At 44.1% G+C, this 17549-nt stretch overlaps 1 protein-coding gene across 4 annotated transcripts in view; it reads left to right on the plus strand.

Annotated features, from left to right (window-relative positions):
• Positions 1-17549, plus strand: part of ACSL1 (acyl-CoA synthetase long chain family member 1) — a 75786-nt gene that overhangs the window by 30047 nt on the left and 28190 nt on the right. For all 4 annotated transcript variants that reach the window (XM_082375259.1, XM_082375257.1, XM_082375260.1 and 1 more), the window contains 2 exons: positions 15877-15991; positions 16738-16802. In XM_082375259.1, coding sequence (XP_082231385.1) covers positions 15877-15991; positions 16738-16802 — 180 coding nt within the window. The remainder of the gene's footprint in view (positions 1-15876; positions 15992-16737; positions 16803-17549) is intronic.

The following is a 17549-nucleotide window of genomic DNA, read 5'->3' on the forward strand; positions in this document are numbered from 1 at the left end:
GGGGAGGGGCAGAGCGCTGTCAGAACCTGGGCAGCAGCCCACGCGAGTTGTGGTGAGCTTCTGCCTTCCCTGAACCGGGTCGGACATAGGTGGGGCTAGAGCAGAACTCGGTGCTGATGGGGTCGTGGGCCTGGATTTAAGGGGTTTAGGCAACAAACCATTACAAAGTATAGATGAGAACCATTGCCATTGCGGAAAGAGGTGGCAGGACGAGTATGTGAATTCCTCCAATTGACGAAAGATGTCTTACAGGCATTGAGATGGCTATCTTTGCAAATTACGTTGGAAAGATTTTTGAGACCTACCACGAGATTATAACGCACTGAAACGAAAACTCAAGTTAACTGTTTTGTTCTGTTCTTAAAAATTAGAGAAGGGAAAAAAAAAAAATTAGAGAAGGGAATACATCGTAGCGAGTAAAAAATTTTTATACCTTCCAGTCCTTAGCGTTTTAAAGGCTTCATTTGAAGACTATCAGAACTTAGTTTAAAATGTACCTCTGGTAACTCAACCAGTTAGTCTATAACAGAGTCACTGTTTAGACTTGTTACCAGGCCTTGGCTTAGTGTGGGTTCATACCTTTTAATATGTAGAACCAGTTCTGTGGGTATAACTCATCCTGTCTCCGTGTTGGATGACTTACTTCCACCCCAGATAACCTCATGACATCCAGGTCACATGCTGGCTGGGTGACCCTTTTGCATGAAAGGTTGAGATTTAAACATTCATATGTTGGGATATATATATGGTGAGGAACTTGCCTTAGCATTTTAATCCCGTGCTGCTGAAAGTCAAATATAGAGGCTGGGACACTCTGGATTCGATCCTCCCTGAGTCACAGAGTAGGTATGAGATGGGCATTCATTCAGCAAATACATGGTGTGCCCAGACCAGGCAGGAAGAGATTGCTGCCCTTGTGGAGTGTATAGCCCGGCAGGAAGGACCACCAAGGACTCCCTGCAGCCCTGGCAGAGGACAAGGCCATCCTCAAACTACGAGTCACATGAGTGACTTGTTTTCATGCCACAAAACTAGAACCACGGTTCTTTATCAGGAAGAACTTGAAAGAAGCAAACTAAAGGTAGCACATCCAGCCTGTGGAAGACATGCTCAGTAAATAGCAAGGCTTTCAAATTCAAAAGTCCCCTCCTCCAGGGAGGCCTTCTTGATGCCATTGCTTATCCGGACAAACCTTTGGCCTCCCAGCTCACGTGCCTGCTGTGACAGGGACTGGCATTCTTAGTCCATGTGTACAGGTGCCTATGGAGACTGCCACTGAGTAGGATTTCCCCCGTGGCTGGCAGAATCACGTTTGACACAGGGTATGGGTGTAAAGACCTACTTGCAAACTGGCAAAGCAATTTCCACACGAGAAGAGAGCAGGTCGTTGTTTTGAAAGCTTTTATGAAGTTCTCACCCTGGACTTGTGGAGACAAAGGGGTGATGATGGTGCCACCCCCCAAAAAAGAGTTGAACTCCTAGAAACAGTGAGTAGAATGGTGGTTGCCAGGGGCTGGGTGGGTGGAGGAAACAGGGAGAGGTTGGTAAAGGGTCCAAACTTTCAGCTGTCAGAGGAATAAGGTCTGAGGATCTGATGTCTGACATGGTGACTGTAGTTGATAATGTTGTATCGTATAATTGAAATTTGCTGAGAGAGTAGAACTTAAGTGTCCAAAAAAGATTTAAAAGGGTAAATATGTGAGGTGATGGATGTGTCAATTAATTCGATGGGGGGATCCTTTCACAACGCATGTGTGTATCACGTCACGTTGTCCACTGTAGATATGTTACAGTGTTGTCAGTTACACATCAGCAAAGCTGGAAAAACACAGCAAGGGTGGCGATGCCCTTCCGGACCTGAGTGGAGGGGCTTAAGCGGCTGTTGAACTGGGCAGGATGAGAGGCAGCCGCGTGGGGACGAGCCCGAGGGGAAGCTGCAGGGGCAGAGCAAGAGGGAGGCTGTCCAGGAAGGGCAGGTGCGGCCAGACGGTGGGCTCACTCACTCCTCTGACGCAGCCCTGTGGGCGCGCGGAGGACTGACAGGGCAATCTGCGAGGGGCATTAGCCTCGGCAGGCGTTAGTCTGAGCCAGGTCCACACGAGGAGGAAGGGAGGGGCGGCCTCGTTCCTGCAGTCACGTGTAAATGTGAACTTAAACGTGAGCATCATTCTCATCTCTGGGAAGCCCGGGAACAGTCGACTAGGAGAGCGTGTGAGACTTTGGAAGAATCCCTTGGTTTGAGGCTCTGGCTTCATATCTGTCTGGAATCCTTGTGTAAATCTGTGATTAGGCATTAGCGCTCACTTGCTTACCTTTTGTAATTGCAAGCTCCTGTCACTGTTCCCCACGGCCTGTTCTTCCCTGTGATATGATTATACATGTGGTCAGGTAAAGAGGTGGGCAGAGATGTGCCCTTGCAGCCCCACCACTGGCGACTTTGCTGCTGTGATATTCAGAGAATTTTCACACAAGTTTTCCAGAAACATCACAACTTCAGAGGGCATTTTCAGCCAGTTGTCCTAGCAGTTGGGGCACAGAGGGTGGGATGGAGGGGACACGGGTTCAAGCCCTGGTCCGGGAAGATGCCACATGCTGTGGAGCAGCTAAGCCCGTGCGCCACAACTACTGAGCCTGAGCTGTAGAGCCCACGAGCCACAACTACTGAGCCCACGTGCTGCAACTACTGAAGCCCACGTGCCTAGAGCCCGTGCTCCGCAACAAGAGAAGCCACCGCAGTGAGAAGGCCACGCACCACAACGAAGAGTAGCCCCCGCTCACTGCAACTAGAGAAAGCCCACACGCAGCAACGAAGACCCAACGAAGCCCAATAAATAAATAAATAAGTAAATTAATTAATTAGCCTCGCCCCAAGCAAGGTCCACTCCTGTCGAATGAAACACGGCAGATGTAGGCCTTCTGAGCCTCTGGGCAAAAACCCTGCCTTCACAGCAGCCTCTAAAAGGCCGAACAAGGGTAAGGAACAGACGCGTTTCCTTCAGACTATGAGCTAGTGCCTCGCTCGTTCTAAGTGGCCAGCACTCGGAGATGCTACAGGCAGGCTTGTTTTGCTGGACCAATGTGTGTTTGTGGGAATTTGGATTTTGTGACTTTGAACTCTCTCCCCTTCCACGGAGTTGGGAGGGAGCTATTTTCCCTTGTGCAGTTGGCTAGTTTTCTCTGGTGACGAGATTGACCTGTGTTTGGCGGCACAGAACTGGTTTGCTAAGTACTGAGTCGACCTCCCCCACCCCTTAGGCAGGTCCTCCTGTCGGTACAGGGGGCGCTCAGGAAGCTGAAAACTGGAGAGGAAGCTGGGGTGGGGGGACAGGAAAGCCTCCTGAGGATTAGAGGAGAGTGATAGAGAACCAGACCCCCCCAGCTGGCCACCAGGATCTGGGCTCGTCTCCTGCAAGGTGGAGATGAACCGTGTGTGGGCGAGTTTGAACCCGGATGTCCTACAGGCTGGTCTGAAGCTCGCTCTGCCGCATTTTAGACGTGGGACTGAGACAGGAAGGTCTCCCCACCGTCTGTTTGTCCGTTTTCTCATCTTCGAAGTGAATACTCACTTCCTTCCAAACCTCCTGCGCTCAGATGACAACACCTGGCACCGGTTGTGACAGATGCGCCTGCCCCTTCTTCACTCAGTGGGGGGAAAGGGTCTCAGGAGGCTGGCTGGTTAAGTGGTGAGCGCCAGTAGCGAACCTGAGGGTTCATGGCTGCGTGGTCACATTTATGTCAACACAATGGAGGAGTTTAGGTATTTTTAAAATACCCTGTTCATTATCCTAAAAAATCTGGTTGGGAACACCACCTATTGGCTGGTCTTGAATAAAGGCCCTAGTTTGCTCTGTCAAAGATCTCGTGTTGCTGGATAGAACTAATGGCCAGAGAGCCTCTAGGTCCCGGGATGGAAAAGTCTCTTTGTGCCTGTTTATAAAAGGCTGTAGGTGATGGTGGCCTGAGCAGGTAAGATGCATGTGAAATCTACGTGCTGGGAGGAGTGTATTTTACATGGACGATATTGGAAAGAGCAAAAAAAAGTCATTTTTACCCCCGAGAACTGTGGTTTCCACCTGCTGCTTTTCTCCCTAGAGATGGAGTAGATGAAATCCAGCCCAGTCTTCAGCAGCCTCTTTAGATGTTTCTGGGTTCTCCCCACTCCCTCTCTGCTGTCCCTTCCTTCCCCTCCTCCCTCCCTCCCTCCCTCCTACTTCCTGCCCTCCCCCAGTCCATCTCCTTAGAGGAAATAAACGGTCGTAACATAATAGGTGGTTGACTGTTGGGGCCATTTTCGAGATGGAGATAAATGGGACCACAATTTATAAAGCTCAGGCCTTTCTATCCCTGAGAAATCCTCAAGGATGTAATAATTTGCTTTTGCATTTATTCATTCATTCATTCATTCATTCATTTATTTATATTTAGTTTTGGCTGCGTTGGGTCTTCATTGCTGTGTGCGGGCTTTCTCTAGTTGCAGCCAGCAGGGGCTACTCTTTGTTGCGGTGCGCGGGCTTCTCACTGCGGTGGCTTCTCTTGTTGCGGAGCACGGGCTCTAGGCGCGTGGGCTTCAGTAGTTGTGGCTCATGGGTTCTAAAGCACAGGCTCAGTAGTTCCTTGACATGTGGAATCTTCCCGGACCAGGACTCGAACCCTTGTCCCCTGCATTGGCAGGCAGATTCTTAACCACTGCGCCACCAGGGAAGTCCCTGCTTTTGCATTTAAATATGGGAGTGATGCAAAATGAGTCTCACCATCACATGTTCCTTTTTCTCAAATATTGGCAAGAGCTCTAGTCCTGGGAACCATCAATTCACAGATGTTCACTGTCTTCCTGTCCTTACTGCCCCTGAGGGGAACTTGAACTTTTATTTCCTAACTCAGCCCACGTGGGGAGACTGACCTCTAGAGGAACCTTTGCTTGTATAGCCATTGCCGAATATCCTCGTGACCGCGATTTGACGGTAGTGTGGTCACTACCCACTGACTCACAATCTTTTTTTTTTTTTTAAACTGGAAAAACTGCATAAACCACATTAAAGAGGAAAGAAAAAACCCTTAATCCTCCCTGACTCAATCTTTATCGACCAATTTCCTGCACATTCCACTGGGGTTGTCTGCTTAGCTCTCCCTGTTTTTTGAGCACAACTGAAACCCGCACCTCCACCCCCGATCTGTAGGTTATGTCAGAAGTCCAGAAAGGCCAGATTTAAAATATTTCTTCATTTAAGTAGGTGTTCCTAGAAATAGCTGCATGTACTTGAATAACCCGATAGTTAAATGCCCTGCCTTTGAAATGGCTCAATTCTGTAGCACATGTGGACATTTGAGCTTCCATTGCACCCAGCATGCAAGCCCTCACCTTGCAGGTGTAACTGAGGTTGCTAACACCCAGGGTTTATGGATAGCACTTTCGTTCAAGATGAATGGTAGCTCACATGCACATCAAAAATGATGAGTCCTTACGGGCATATTGTGATCATCATGGAGCAACAAAACACAGACCTTGTTGCTTGGTCTTCCCCACCCTCATTTCACTCAGCTCCTCTCCTGAAATTACAGAGTACGCCTTACAGTTAAGTGACAATGTGACCTGTCACCCAGTGTTTCACCTATACCTTAAATCGTACAGTTTTGGCATAGAATTCATTTACTGCTTTATCTTCAAACTTTTGCTACTTATTCTAATTGCTAATTAGAGTAATAATAAATGTCTTGTCCTCGGGTTCCTTTGTCAAGATGATGGCTTTATTTGGGATGTGATTAACTTCTTTAACTTTGATTTGGCTGTTTTACCACCATGCTTCTCAAAGTCCTGAAGATCATATACCACCAAAACGGTAGCATAACCAAAGAATTATTTAGGCAAAAGTTTGTTATAAAACGATACTCCAGAGCAGTGATTCTCAAAGTAGGAACTGGGGAGTTGACCTGTTGTCTTGAAGAGGTAGGGTCTCCATATATCCAGAGCTAAACTTAATCTCTTTTTTCAAACCTAACCCCAATCCCTAGTTTCCTATTTTGGATAAATCGGAACTGCTGTTCTCTCAGGCCTCCGACTCTCCCCTCCCGCTTTCCTGCATCCCGTTACCTACCGATCCCATTCGTTCGTGCTTAGCGCCTCCAGCGTCACGGCCCTGCCCTAGTCCAGGCCCACGTCAGTTGGTCTCTGTCCATCTTGTTCTGTACACTGCTCAACCTCCTAGTAGATTTCCTTTTGCAGCATTACCCGGATCTTCACCACTTCCCTGCTGGGGACCTTAATGCCTCCAGGCTGGCGCACCAGAGTCCCCCGAAGGGCCGGCTGAAACGCGGCTGCTGGATCACACCCCCAGAGTTTCTGACTTGGTAGATCTGGCAAAGGGCTCGCTAAATGCTTTCGCTACAAGGGCCAGGAGTTCCCCTGACCATCCTCTGAGGACCTCAGCTCTGGGGTGAGCCTGTGCTCTGTAGATTCTAGGCTTCTCCTCTCTATTCGTTCCAGCTCCCTCCACGCTCCTCTGCTCAGCCAGTAGTCCTTGGAGCCCCTCTGGTCATGTAGGGATAAGATTTAGCCGCCTTCAGAACAAGCCCTGTATCTTTCTTGCCTGGTTCCCGCCAGCTCTGTTGGCAGCCGTGGGCACCGCTCAGCAGAACGCCCTGGGAAGGCAGTATTGCTTTTGCAGAGAAACAAGTGAGTAGTGCCATGGATGAGCGGCTGTCCTGATGAGAGGTGTAGGTGGCACCGTGCTCGGCTGAGGTCATGAGGACCTCTCCGCGGGCCCCCAGGCTGCCTGCGCCTCCAGGCCATGTGGTGACACGCAGAGCAGGTTGGGCGGGTGGCAGGAGACAGCTGTTTAATGGCGGTTGGCTCCTCCTTACCAGGCACACCTCTTACTTTTCTCAGCTTTTTTTCTCCTTCCCATTTTCGGTCTTTCAGTCTCCTGTCTCTCTCTTTCTATCTTAGCCTCGATGCCCTGGGTCTTTGGGGTAGCTTCCTGGGTTGAAGAGGCTTCTGATGTTTACTATAAAGCCATGAATTGCTCCTGAATTTTAATCTGAATATTTGTTGGTGAAATGGTATAGGCTAAGAAGGACTGGCTTTGTAGTTAGGACACGTTATCAGGTGTCTGAGTAATATTCTGCACATTAGTGTTTTACAGGAAAGTTCTTGTTTAACTAAAACTAACCCTGGACATGGGCACGTGATATCCCCATTTTACAGAAAAGAAAACAGACTCCGAGATTAAGTAATAATAATGCAGGATTCTCAAGTGAAGAGATTTTTCCGTCTTTATGTGCACGAAGAATAACTTCTTTGCTTTTATAAAGTAGCATGTTGTAGTTAATAATTGTATTTGGAATCATGGCTACAGGTCTCAGAAAGTTTCTGCCAAGTTAAGACTGTGTGACGATTAGAAAATGTGATTGGGTGATATTTACCCCAGAAGACTATTAGCAGTTGTAGATCAAGAGTTAAACACACGTATGTAGCACATAGTAGATATTAAAAGAACGTATATAAACGTATAAGCAAAAAAAAAAAAAAAGTCTGGAAGGAGCTCACCAAACTGATAACAGGGGCTAGTCATTTTTTTCCTCGGTATACTTCTATACTATTAAAAATTTTAATAAGTATATAAATGATAACTTTTTTTAAAATATTTATTTATTTATTTATTTGGCTGTGTCGGGTCTTAGTTGCGGCACGCGGGCTTCTCTCTAGTTGCGGAGCGCAGGCTCCAGAGCTCACGGGCTTAGTTGCCCCACAGCGTGGGGGATCTTAGTTCCCCGAGCAGGGATCGAACCCGTGTCCCCTGCACTGGAAGGCAGATTCTTAACCACTGGACCACGAGGGAAGTCCCCTATAAATGATAACTTAATAGGGGAAGGAAAGAGCTCATGGGAGGAGGAGTGAAGAATCCTAACTTAAAAAACAACAACGATAAGGAAAGGAAAAGAATCCACCAGCACCTGTCTGGCCATCTCTTTGCCTTATAAAGGGTCTCCACATTGGTCTGTCCCCTGGAGGGCATCCTGTTTCCCCATCAGCTCTGCCTCTTCAGACTGTTTCCTCTTTGAGACCTCACCTTTTGCCCCTTCCTGAAGCCTTTCCTAGTTTCTTCCTTCAAACCTCATGCTAGAAACAATGTCTCCCACTTTTGAACCGTGCTTTCTTGTGATACCAGAAGTCCTTGTATCGTAATCTAATTTCCTCAAAGAAATTTTTTTGTGTGTTTGTTTGTTTGTTTTCACACACACACACTGTATTTTATTTTTACAAGAGATAAATAGACTGACACCAAGCATTGTACATGGATGACCACAACAAAAGCAATAATGATTGCAATTACCAAACATGAAACACACTCATACTATGTCATAATATTGACATTCAGTCCAGTAATCCTCCACTGTAACAGCTCCTTTACTTTGCAGTGAAAATTGATTTGTATATTCTTTGCCTCTGAGTCCTTGTGGGATTTTTTTTTTTTTTAATTCAGACAGAAAGTCACACAAATTATACTCATCCTCATCAGTTCACTCAGTCCCATGTAATTAATTTTTTTTTTCATCTTGATCTTTTGTTAGCACTTTTATGAGTTCATCAGTTTTTCATTAGAGTTCTGAAAATGCTTATTCATTCAGTTCAGCAGTACAGTCAGTTACCAGAAACCTGTACTTGTCAGAGTCTTTTCCAGGAATTTCTTGAAGATGAAACCCTTTTATAGGAATATATTTGCAAAATCATCAGAGTACACCCAGAACTGTCTGTAAATGACAAAAGACTTAAAAATGACCACGGTTAAAGATTTGATGAAAGTTCATAATAATGCAGTTGACAAGAAAATTAGTTATTTCTGAGATATACATTTTAAAGTAATAACTAGGATTATTACTTATAACATTATACCAGAACATATAAGATTTTTAGAAATTTCATGCAATGTCTGAAACATTTAACATATTTCCATACATATTTCCATACAAATACAAATATAAGATTTTTAGAAATTTCATGTAATGTCTGAAACATTTATATTAACATATTTCCATACCAATACAAATATAAGATTTTTAGAAATTTCATGTAATGTCTGAAACATTTATATTAACGTATTTCCATACATATTTCCATACAAATACAAATATAAGATTTTTAGAAATTTCATGTAATGTCTGAAACATTTATATTAACATATTTCCATACAAATAACCCAATGAAAGTTTAGTATTAGTTGTTTTGTTTGTTTTTTTTTATACTGCAGGTTCTTATTAGTCATCAATTTTATACACATCAGTGTATACATGTCAATCCCAATCACCCAATTCAGCACACCACCATCCCCACCCCACCGCAGTTTTCCCCCCTTGGTGTCCATATGTCCATTCTCTACATCTGTGTCTCAACTTCTGCCCTGCAAACTGGCTCATCTGTACCATTTTTCTAGGTTCCACATACATGCATTAATATACGATATTTGTTTTTCTCTTTCTGACTTACTTCACTCTCTATGACAGTCTCTAGATCCATCCACATCTCAACAAATGACTCGATTTCATTCCTTTTTATGGCTGAGTAATATTCCATTGTATATATGTACCACAACTTCTTTATCCATTCATCTGTTGATGGGCATTTAGGTTGCTTCCATGACCTGGCTATTGTAAATAGTGCTGCAATGAACATTCGGGTGCATGTGTCTTTTTGAATTACGGTTTTCTCTGGGTATATGCCCAGTAGTGGGATTGCTGGGTCATATGGTAATTCTATTTTTAGTTTTTTAAGGAACCTCCATATTGTTCTCCATAGTGGCTGTATCAATTTACATTCCCACCAACAGTGCAAGAGGGTTCCCTTTTCTCCACACCCTCTCCAGCATTTGTTGTTTGTAGATTTTCTGATGATGCCCATTCTAACAGGAGTGAGGTGATACCTCATTGTAGTTTTGATTTGCATTTCTCTAATAATTAGTGATGTTGAGCATCTTTTCATGTGCTTCGTGGCCGTGTGTATGTCTTCTTTGGAGAAATGTCTATTTAGGTCTTCTGCCCATTTTTGGATTGGAGTGTTTGTTTCTTTGATATTGAGCTGAATGAGCTGTTTATATATTTTGGAGATAAATCCTTTGTCTGTTGATTCATTTGCAAATATTTTCTCCCATTCTGAGGGTTGTCTTTTCGTCTTGTTTATGGTTTCCTTTGCTGTGCAAAAGCTTTGAAGTTTCATTAGGTCCCACTTGTTTATTTTTGTTTTTATTTCCATTACTCTAGGAGGTGGATCAAAAAAGATCTTGCTGTGATTTATGTCAAAGAGTGTTCTTCCTATGTTTTCCTCTAAGAGTTTTATAGTGTCCAGTCTTATATTTAGGTCTCTAATCCATTTTGAGTTTATTTTTGTGTATGATGTTAGGGAGTATTCTAATTTCATTCTTTTACATGTAGCTGTCCAGTTTTCCCAGCACCACTTATTGAAGAGACTGTCTTTTCTCCATTGTATATCTTTGCCTCCTTTGTCATAGATTAGTTGACCATAGGTGCGTGGGTTAATCTCTGGGCTTTCTATCTTGTTCCATTGATCTATGTTTCTGTTTTTGTGCCAGTACCGTATTGTCTTGATTACTGTAGCTTTGTAGTATAGTCTGAAGTCAGGGAGTCTGATTCCTCCAGCTCCATTTTTTTGCCTCAAGACTGCTTTGGCTATTCGGGGTCTTTTGTGTCTCCATACAAATTTTAAGATGATTTGTTCTAGCTCCGTAAAAAATGTCATTGGTAATTTGATAGGGATTGCATTGAATCTGTAGATTGCTTTGGGTAGTATACTCATTTTCACAATGTTGATTCTTCCAATCCAAGAACATGGCATATCTCTCCATCTGTTGGTATCATCTTTAATTTCTTTCATCAGTGTCTTATAGTTTTCTGCATACAGGTCTTTTGTCTCCCTAGGTAGGTTTATTCCTAGGTATTTTATTCTTTTTGTTGCAATGGTAAATGGGAGTGTTTCCATAATTTCTCTTTCAGATTTTTCATCATTAGTGTATAGGAATGCAAGAGATTTCTGTGCATTAATTTTGTATCCTGCAACTTTACCATATTCATTAATTAGCTCTAGCAGTTTTCTGGTGGCAGTTTTAGGATTCTCTATGTATAGTATCATGTCATCTGCAAACAGTGACAGTTTTACTTCTTCTTTTCCAATTTGTATTCCTTTTATTTCTTTTTCTTCTCTGATTGCCGTGGCTAGGACTTCCAGAACTATGTTGAATAATAGTGGTGAGAGTGGACATCCTTGTCTCGTTCCTGATCTTAGAGGAAATGCTTTCAGTTTTTCACCATTGAGAATGATGTTTGCTGTGGGTTTGTCATATATGGCCTTTATTATGTTGAGGTAGGTTCCCTCTATGCCCACTTTCTGGAGAGTTTTTATCATAAATGGGTGTTGAATTTCGTCAAAAGCTTTTTCTGCAACTATTGAGATGATCATATGGTTTTTCTTCTTCAATTTGTTAACATCACATTGATTGACTTGCATATATTGAAGAATCCTTGCATCCCTGGGATAAATCCCACTTGATCGTGGTGTATGATCCTTTTAATGTGTTGTTGGATTCTGTTTGCTAGTATTTTGTTGAGGATTTTTGCATCTATATTCATCAGTGATATTGGTCTGTAATTTTCTTTTTTTGTAGTGTCTTTGTCTGGTTTTGGTATCAGGGTGATGGTGGCCTCATAGAATGAGTTTGGGAGTGTTCCTTCCTCTGCAATTTTTTGGAAGGGTTTGAGAAGGATGGGTGTTAGCTCTTCTCTAAATGTTTGATAGAATTCACCTGTGAAGCCATCTGGTCCTGGACTTTTGTTTGTTGGAAGATTTTTAATCACAGTTTCAATTTCATTACTTGTGATTGGTCTGTTCATATTTTGTGTTTCTTCCTGATTCAGTCTTGGAAGGTTATACCTTTCTAAGAATTTGTCCATTTCTTCCAGGTTGTCCATTTTATTGGCATAAAGTTGCTTGTAGTAGTCTCTTAGGATGCTTTGTATTTCTGCGGTGTCTGTTTTAACTTCTCCTTTTTCATTTCTGATTTTATTGATTTGAGTCCTCTCCCTCTTTTTCTTGATGAGTCTGGCTAATGGCTTATCAATTTTGTTTATCTTCTCAAAGAACCAACTTTTAGTTTTATTGATCTTTGCTATTGTTTTCTTTGTTTCTATTTCATTTATTTCTGCTCTGATCTTTATGATTTCTTTCCTTCTGCTAACTTTGGGTTTTGTTTGTTCTTCTTTCTCTAGTTCCTTTAGGTGTAAGGTTAGATTGTTTACTTGAGATTTTTCTTGTTTCTTTAGGTAGGCTTGTATAGCTATAAACTTCCCTCTTAGAACCGCTTTTGCTGCATCCCATAGGTTTTGGGTCGTCGTGTTTTCATTGTCATTTGTCTCTAGGTATTTTTCTATTTCCTCTTTGATTTCTTCAGTGATCTCTTGGTTATTTAGTAACATATTGTTTAGCCTCCATGTGTTTGTCTTTTTTACGTTTTTTTCCCTGTAATTCATTTCTAATCTCATAGCGTTGTGGTCAGAAAAGATGCTTGATATGATTTCAATTTTCTTAAATTTACTGAGGCTTGATTTGTGACCCAAGATGTGATCTATCCTGGAGAATGTTCCGTGCGCACTTGAGAAGAACGTGTAATCTGCTGTTTTTTGGATGGAATGTCCTGTATATATCAATTAAATCTATCTGGTCTATTGTGTCATTTAAAGCTTCTGTTTCCTTATTTATTTTCATTTTGGATGATCTGTCCATTGGTGTAAGTGAGGTGTTAAAGTCCCCCACTATTATTGTGTTACTGTAGATTTCCTCTTTTATAGCTGTTAGCAGTTGCCTTATGTATTGAGGTGCTCCTATGTTGGGTGCATATATATTTATAATTGTTATATCTTCTTCTTGGATTGATCCCTGGATCATTATGTAGTGTCCTTCCTTGTCTCTTGTAACATTCTTTATTTTAAAGTCTATTTTATCTGATATGAGTATAGCTACTCCAGCTTTCTTTTGATTTCCATTTGCATGGAATATCTTTTTCCATCCCCTCACTTCAGTCTGTATGTGTCCCTAGGTCTAAAGTGGGTCTCTTGTAGACAGCAGATATATGGGTCTTGTTTTTGTATCCATTCAGCCAGTCTATGCCTTTTGGTTGGGGCATTTAATCCATTCACGTTTAAGGTAATTATCGATATGTATGTTCCTATGACCATTTTCTTAATTGTTTTGGGTTTGTTTTTGTAGGTCCTTTTCTTTTCTTGTGTTTCTCACTTAGAGAAGTTCCTTTAGCATTTGTTGTAGAGCTGGTTTGGTGGTGCTGAATTCTCTGAGCTTTTGCTTGTCTGTAAAGCTATTGATTTCTCCATCAAATCTAAATGAGATCCTTGCTGGGTAGAGTAATCTTGGTTGTAGGTTCTTCCCTTTCATCACTTTAAGTATATCATGCCACTCCCTTCTGGCTTGCAGAGTTTCTGCTGAGAAATCAGCTGTTAACCTTATGGGAGTTCCCTTGTATGTTATTTGTCGTTTTTCCCTTGCTGCTTTCAATAATTTTTCTTTGTCTTTAATTTTTGCCACTTTGATTACTGTGTGTCTCGGCGTGTTTCTCCTTGGGTTTATTCTGTATGGGACTCTCTGCACTTCCTGGACTTGGGTGGCTATTTCCTTTCCCATGTTAGGGAAGTTTTCAACTATAATCTCTTCAAATATTTTCTCTGGTCCTTTCTCTCTCTCTTCTCCTTCTGGGACCCCTATAATGCGAATGTTGTTGCGTTTAATGTTGTCCCAGAGGTCTCTTAGGCTGTCTTCATTTCTTTTCATTCTTTTTTCTTTAGTCTGTTCCGCAGCAGTGAATTCCACCATTCTGTCTTCCAGGTCACTTATCCGTTCTTCTGCCTCAGTTATTCTGCTATTGATTCCTTCTAGTGTAGTTTTCATTTCAGTTATTGTATTGGTCATCTCTGTTTGTTTGTTCTTTAATTCTTCTAGGTCTTTGTTAATCATTTCTTGCATCTTCTCAATCTTTGCCTCCATTCTTATTCCAAGGTCCTGGATCATCTTCACTATCATTATTCTGAATTCTTTTTCTGGAAGATTGCCTATCTCCACTTCATTTAGTTGTTTTTCTGGGGTTTTTTCTTGTTCCTTCATCTGGTACATAGCCCTCTGCCTTTTCATCTTCTCTATCTTTCTGTAACTGTGGTTTTTGGTCCACAGGCTGCAGGATTGTAGTTTTTCTTGCTTCTGTTGTCTGCCCTCTGGTGGTTGAGGCTATCTAAGAGGCTTGATGGGAGGCTCTGTGGTGGGTAGAGCTGACTGTTGCTGTGGCGGTCAGAGCTCAGTAAAACCTTAATCCACTTGACTGTTGATGGGTGGGGCTGGGTTCCCTCCCTGTTGGTTGTTTTGCCTGAGGCAACCCAACACTGGAGCCTACCCGTGCTCTTTGGTGGGGTTAATGGCAGACTCTGGGAGGGCTCACGCCCAGGAGAACTTCCCAGAACCTCTGCTGCCAGTGTCCTTATCCCCACGGTGAAACAGAGCCACCACTCGCCTCTGCAGGAGACCCCCCAACACCAGCAGGTAGGTCTGGTTCAGTCTCCCCCGGGGTCACTGCTCCTTCCCCTGGGTCCCGATGCACACATTACTTTGTGTGTGCCCTCCAAGAGTGGGGTCTCTGTTTCCCCCAGTCCTGTCAAAGTCCTGCAATCAATTCCCACTAGGCTTCAAAGTCTGATTCTCTAGGAATTCCTCCTCCCGTTGCCGGACCCCCAGGTTGGGAAGCCTGACGTGGGGCTCAGAACCTTCACTCCAGTGGGTGGACTTCTGTGGTATAAGTGTTCGCCAGTCTGTGAGTCACCCACCCAGCAGTTATGGGATTTGATTTTACTCTGATTGCGCCCCTCCTACCGTCTCACTGTGGCTTCTCCTCTGTCCTTGGACGTGGGGTATCCTCCTTGGTGAAGTCCAGGGTCTTCCTGTCAATGATTGTCCAGCAGCCAGTTGTGATTCTGGTGCTCTCGCAAGAGGGAGTGAGAGCACGTCCTTCTACTCCGCCATCTTGGTTAATCCCCTCCCCAAAGAAATTTTAAACAGAAATACATCTGTACCCCTTGCAGTATCTCCGGGGCCCCAGCACGCTGAGCTGCTCGCTGGTTGAGAACTCCTGCCTCTTGAGATGACTTGCCCGTTAGGAGTTCTTGTCCATAACGGGTGTACTTTCTGAGCCGACAGATGGCAACTTAGAGGAGGGGGCACAGTGGTAGCAACTCTGCCTCCTTACAAGTGCTGCAGGTCAGTGTGTCCATGCACATCCTACATTTTATAGCTGATGATGGTAACGAGTAGATGCTGCCTGAGAAACTGAAGTTGGCAAAGAGAAAAAGCAGTAGACATAATCTCCAAAAGAACATAGATAACATGATGGAAGTAAAACTGAACGGTGTGTTCTTTCCACAAGACCTGACAAAAATCGGTCCTCTGTGCTGCCGGCCACGGTTTGAGAATCATCGCAGTGCATTTAGGGGGCTGGTGTCCAGTCCTCAGACTCTTCAGCCTTGTCTGTCAGGACCAGTGCTTATAGGTCTGTGAGCCTCTTTCCTTTTTCCCTCATTTGCTTCCTTTTCCCAGGGGTCCTGGATGGACATGGTCCCGGCCTTGCTTCTCTGAAGCCTGCACTTGTCTCCAGGTGGATGATTTATATCAGACGCCAGCACATCCCGCCCTGGAGTTCATCCAGCAAATGCTCACCGAGCAGCTGCTCCCAGGCCCTGGAGAGGATTGAAGGTGCACACGGTAGACTTTTTATTTTTGATGCTTTCTGCTGACGTGCTGTCTGTCTGTCTGTCTTTTCCCAGGGCAGCGATGGTGCCCGGAGATCTGTGCTCCTAGACAGTGACGAGCCCTTGGTGTATTTCTATGACGACGTCAGAACGTTATATGAAGGTTTCCAGAGGGGCATACAGCTGTCAAGTAAGCATTTGACTGAATCCGTGTGACTCATGCTTCATGTTTTTCCTTCAGAAAGAGGGGTCTTTCGTCAGAAAGCCATATTTGCTCCCAGCTTTCTCCCGCTCAGTCTGGCTCCCGGCTCCCTGTCTCCTCCCGTAACTTCCGCAGAGTGAGTCCCACTGCACACGGGTCCCACTGGGGGTGCCCCGCAGCCAAGGGGCTTCCGTGGTCACATATGTGTTTCATGGGGGGTCACACGTCTCTTAGCTCAGAATAGGCTCTGACGTTTCTTGCAGTAAAGAGACCTGTTTAATTGCGCCTGATCCAACATTTCTCAAACTTGCTTGACCAGGAGACCCATACTTTGAGAAATAAACACTGACATCCAAGGAAGCGGGGTTCCATCGGAGACACTTGGGGGGTGTCGGCTCATGGGACTGCCCTTCATCCCTGAGGATGGCACGAAAGACCCCGGGTACCCAGAAGCTGCCCGGCCTTCCAGCCCCTCTCCCTCCTGCCCCATGTAAGGAACAAAACAGAAATAAAGAAACAAACAAAGTCTCAGACCAAAACCCAGGGAGAAAACATTTCCAATCTGAATTCATTGTTCCACATCTGAGGACCACAGTAGAGTCTACCTGATACTTTGTGGAATGAAAGATACAAACGAGAATCTAGGAATATTTATGTGTGTTAAAACGAGAACCTAGGAATATTTATGCATGTTAAGTCCATCCTTTTTTTAAAAATTTTTTTTCTCCTTTCAGATAATGGCCCATGTTTAGGCTCTCGGAAACCAGACCAACCCTATGAATGGCTTTCATACAAACAGGTGAGTTGTCTGGCTGTGTGGCCGCCTCACGCAAGCCACAGTGCTGCAACATGGCAGTTCTTGGAGCTGTTGAACATTGGGCAGGAAGGAGTAATGAGCTGTAGGTCCGGTGGGCAGAGGGATTTCTCAGTGCTTATTTTGCCTTACCAGAGCCAAATAATAGTTTTCAGATCCCTCATTTTCACAAGTGGTGTAAAAACAGTTCATGTGTGTTGGAATTTTCACATTGCACGATGGTCTTCAGGCCTCACAGAATCTTCAGGTGCTTCTGGGTTACATCATCTTCTTGTCATGTTACTGTTTTGTGCAGGTCTCAGCCTATCAATAATCAATATTGTGGCCAGGCCAGCTCTCGTGGTTCATATTATGATTGCAAGGCGCCTTTCAGCAATAACCATAAGGAAACGTGGAAAAAATAAAGCTTTCTTACTACAGGACATGGAAATGACACAACACACCTGGGCCACACAAGCGAGGTCTCGGGGAGGGGGAGAGAGAGCGTAGAGCACCTGGGGTTCTGCTTTATTGGGGTCAAAGATGGGGGCCTAGGGTTTCGAGGGCTCACCCTTATTGATGAATTTGAAGCAGAAGAGCAGGAACAAAGCACAGGAAGAGAGAAAACAAGTGGCTCAAATGGTCGGTTAACAACATCAACCAAGATCTGTAAAACAAAGGAGCCTCATGCGGGGAGGGGGCCTGGCTGCTTATCTAGCCTCTGGCTGGTGATGCGGCAGCCTTGGAAGTGGA

This window comes from Balaenoptera borealis (assembly GCF_965194805.1).
Source record: "Balaenoptera borealis genome assembly, chromosome: 21".
Classification (NCBI taxonomy): domain Eukaryota; kingdom Metazoa; phylum Chordata; class Mammalia; order Artiodactyla; family Balaenopteridae; genus Balaenoptera; species Balaenoptera borealis.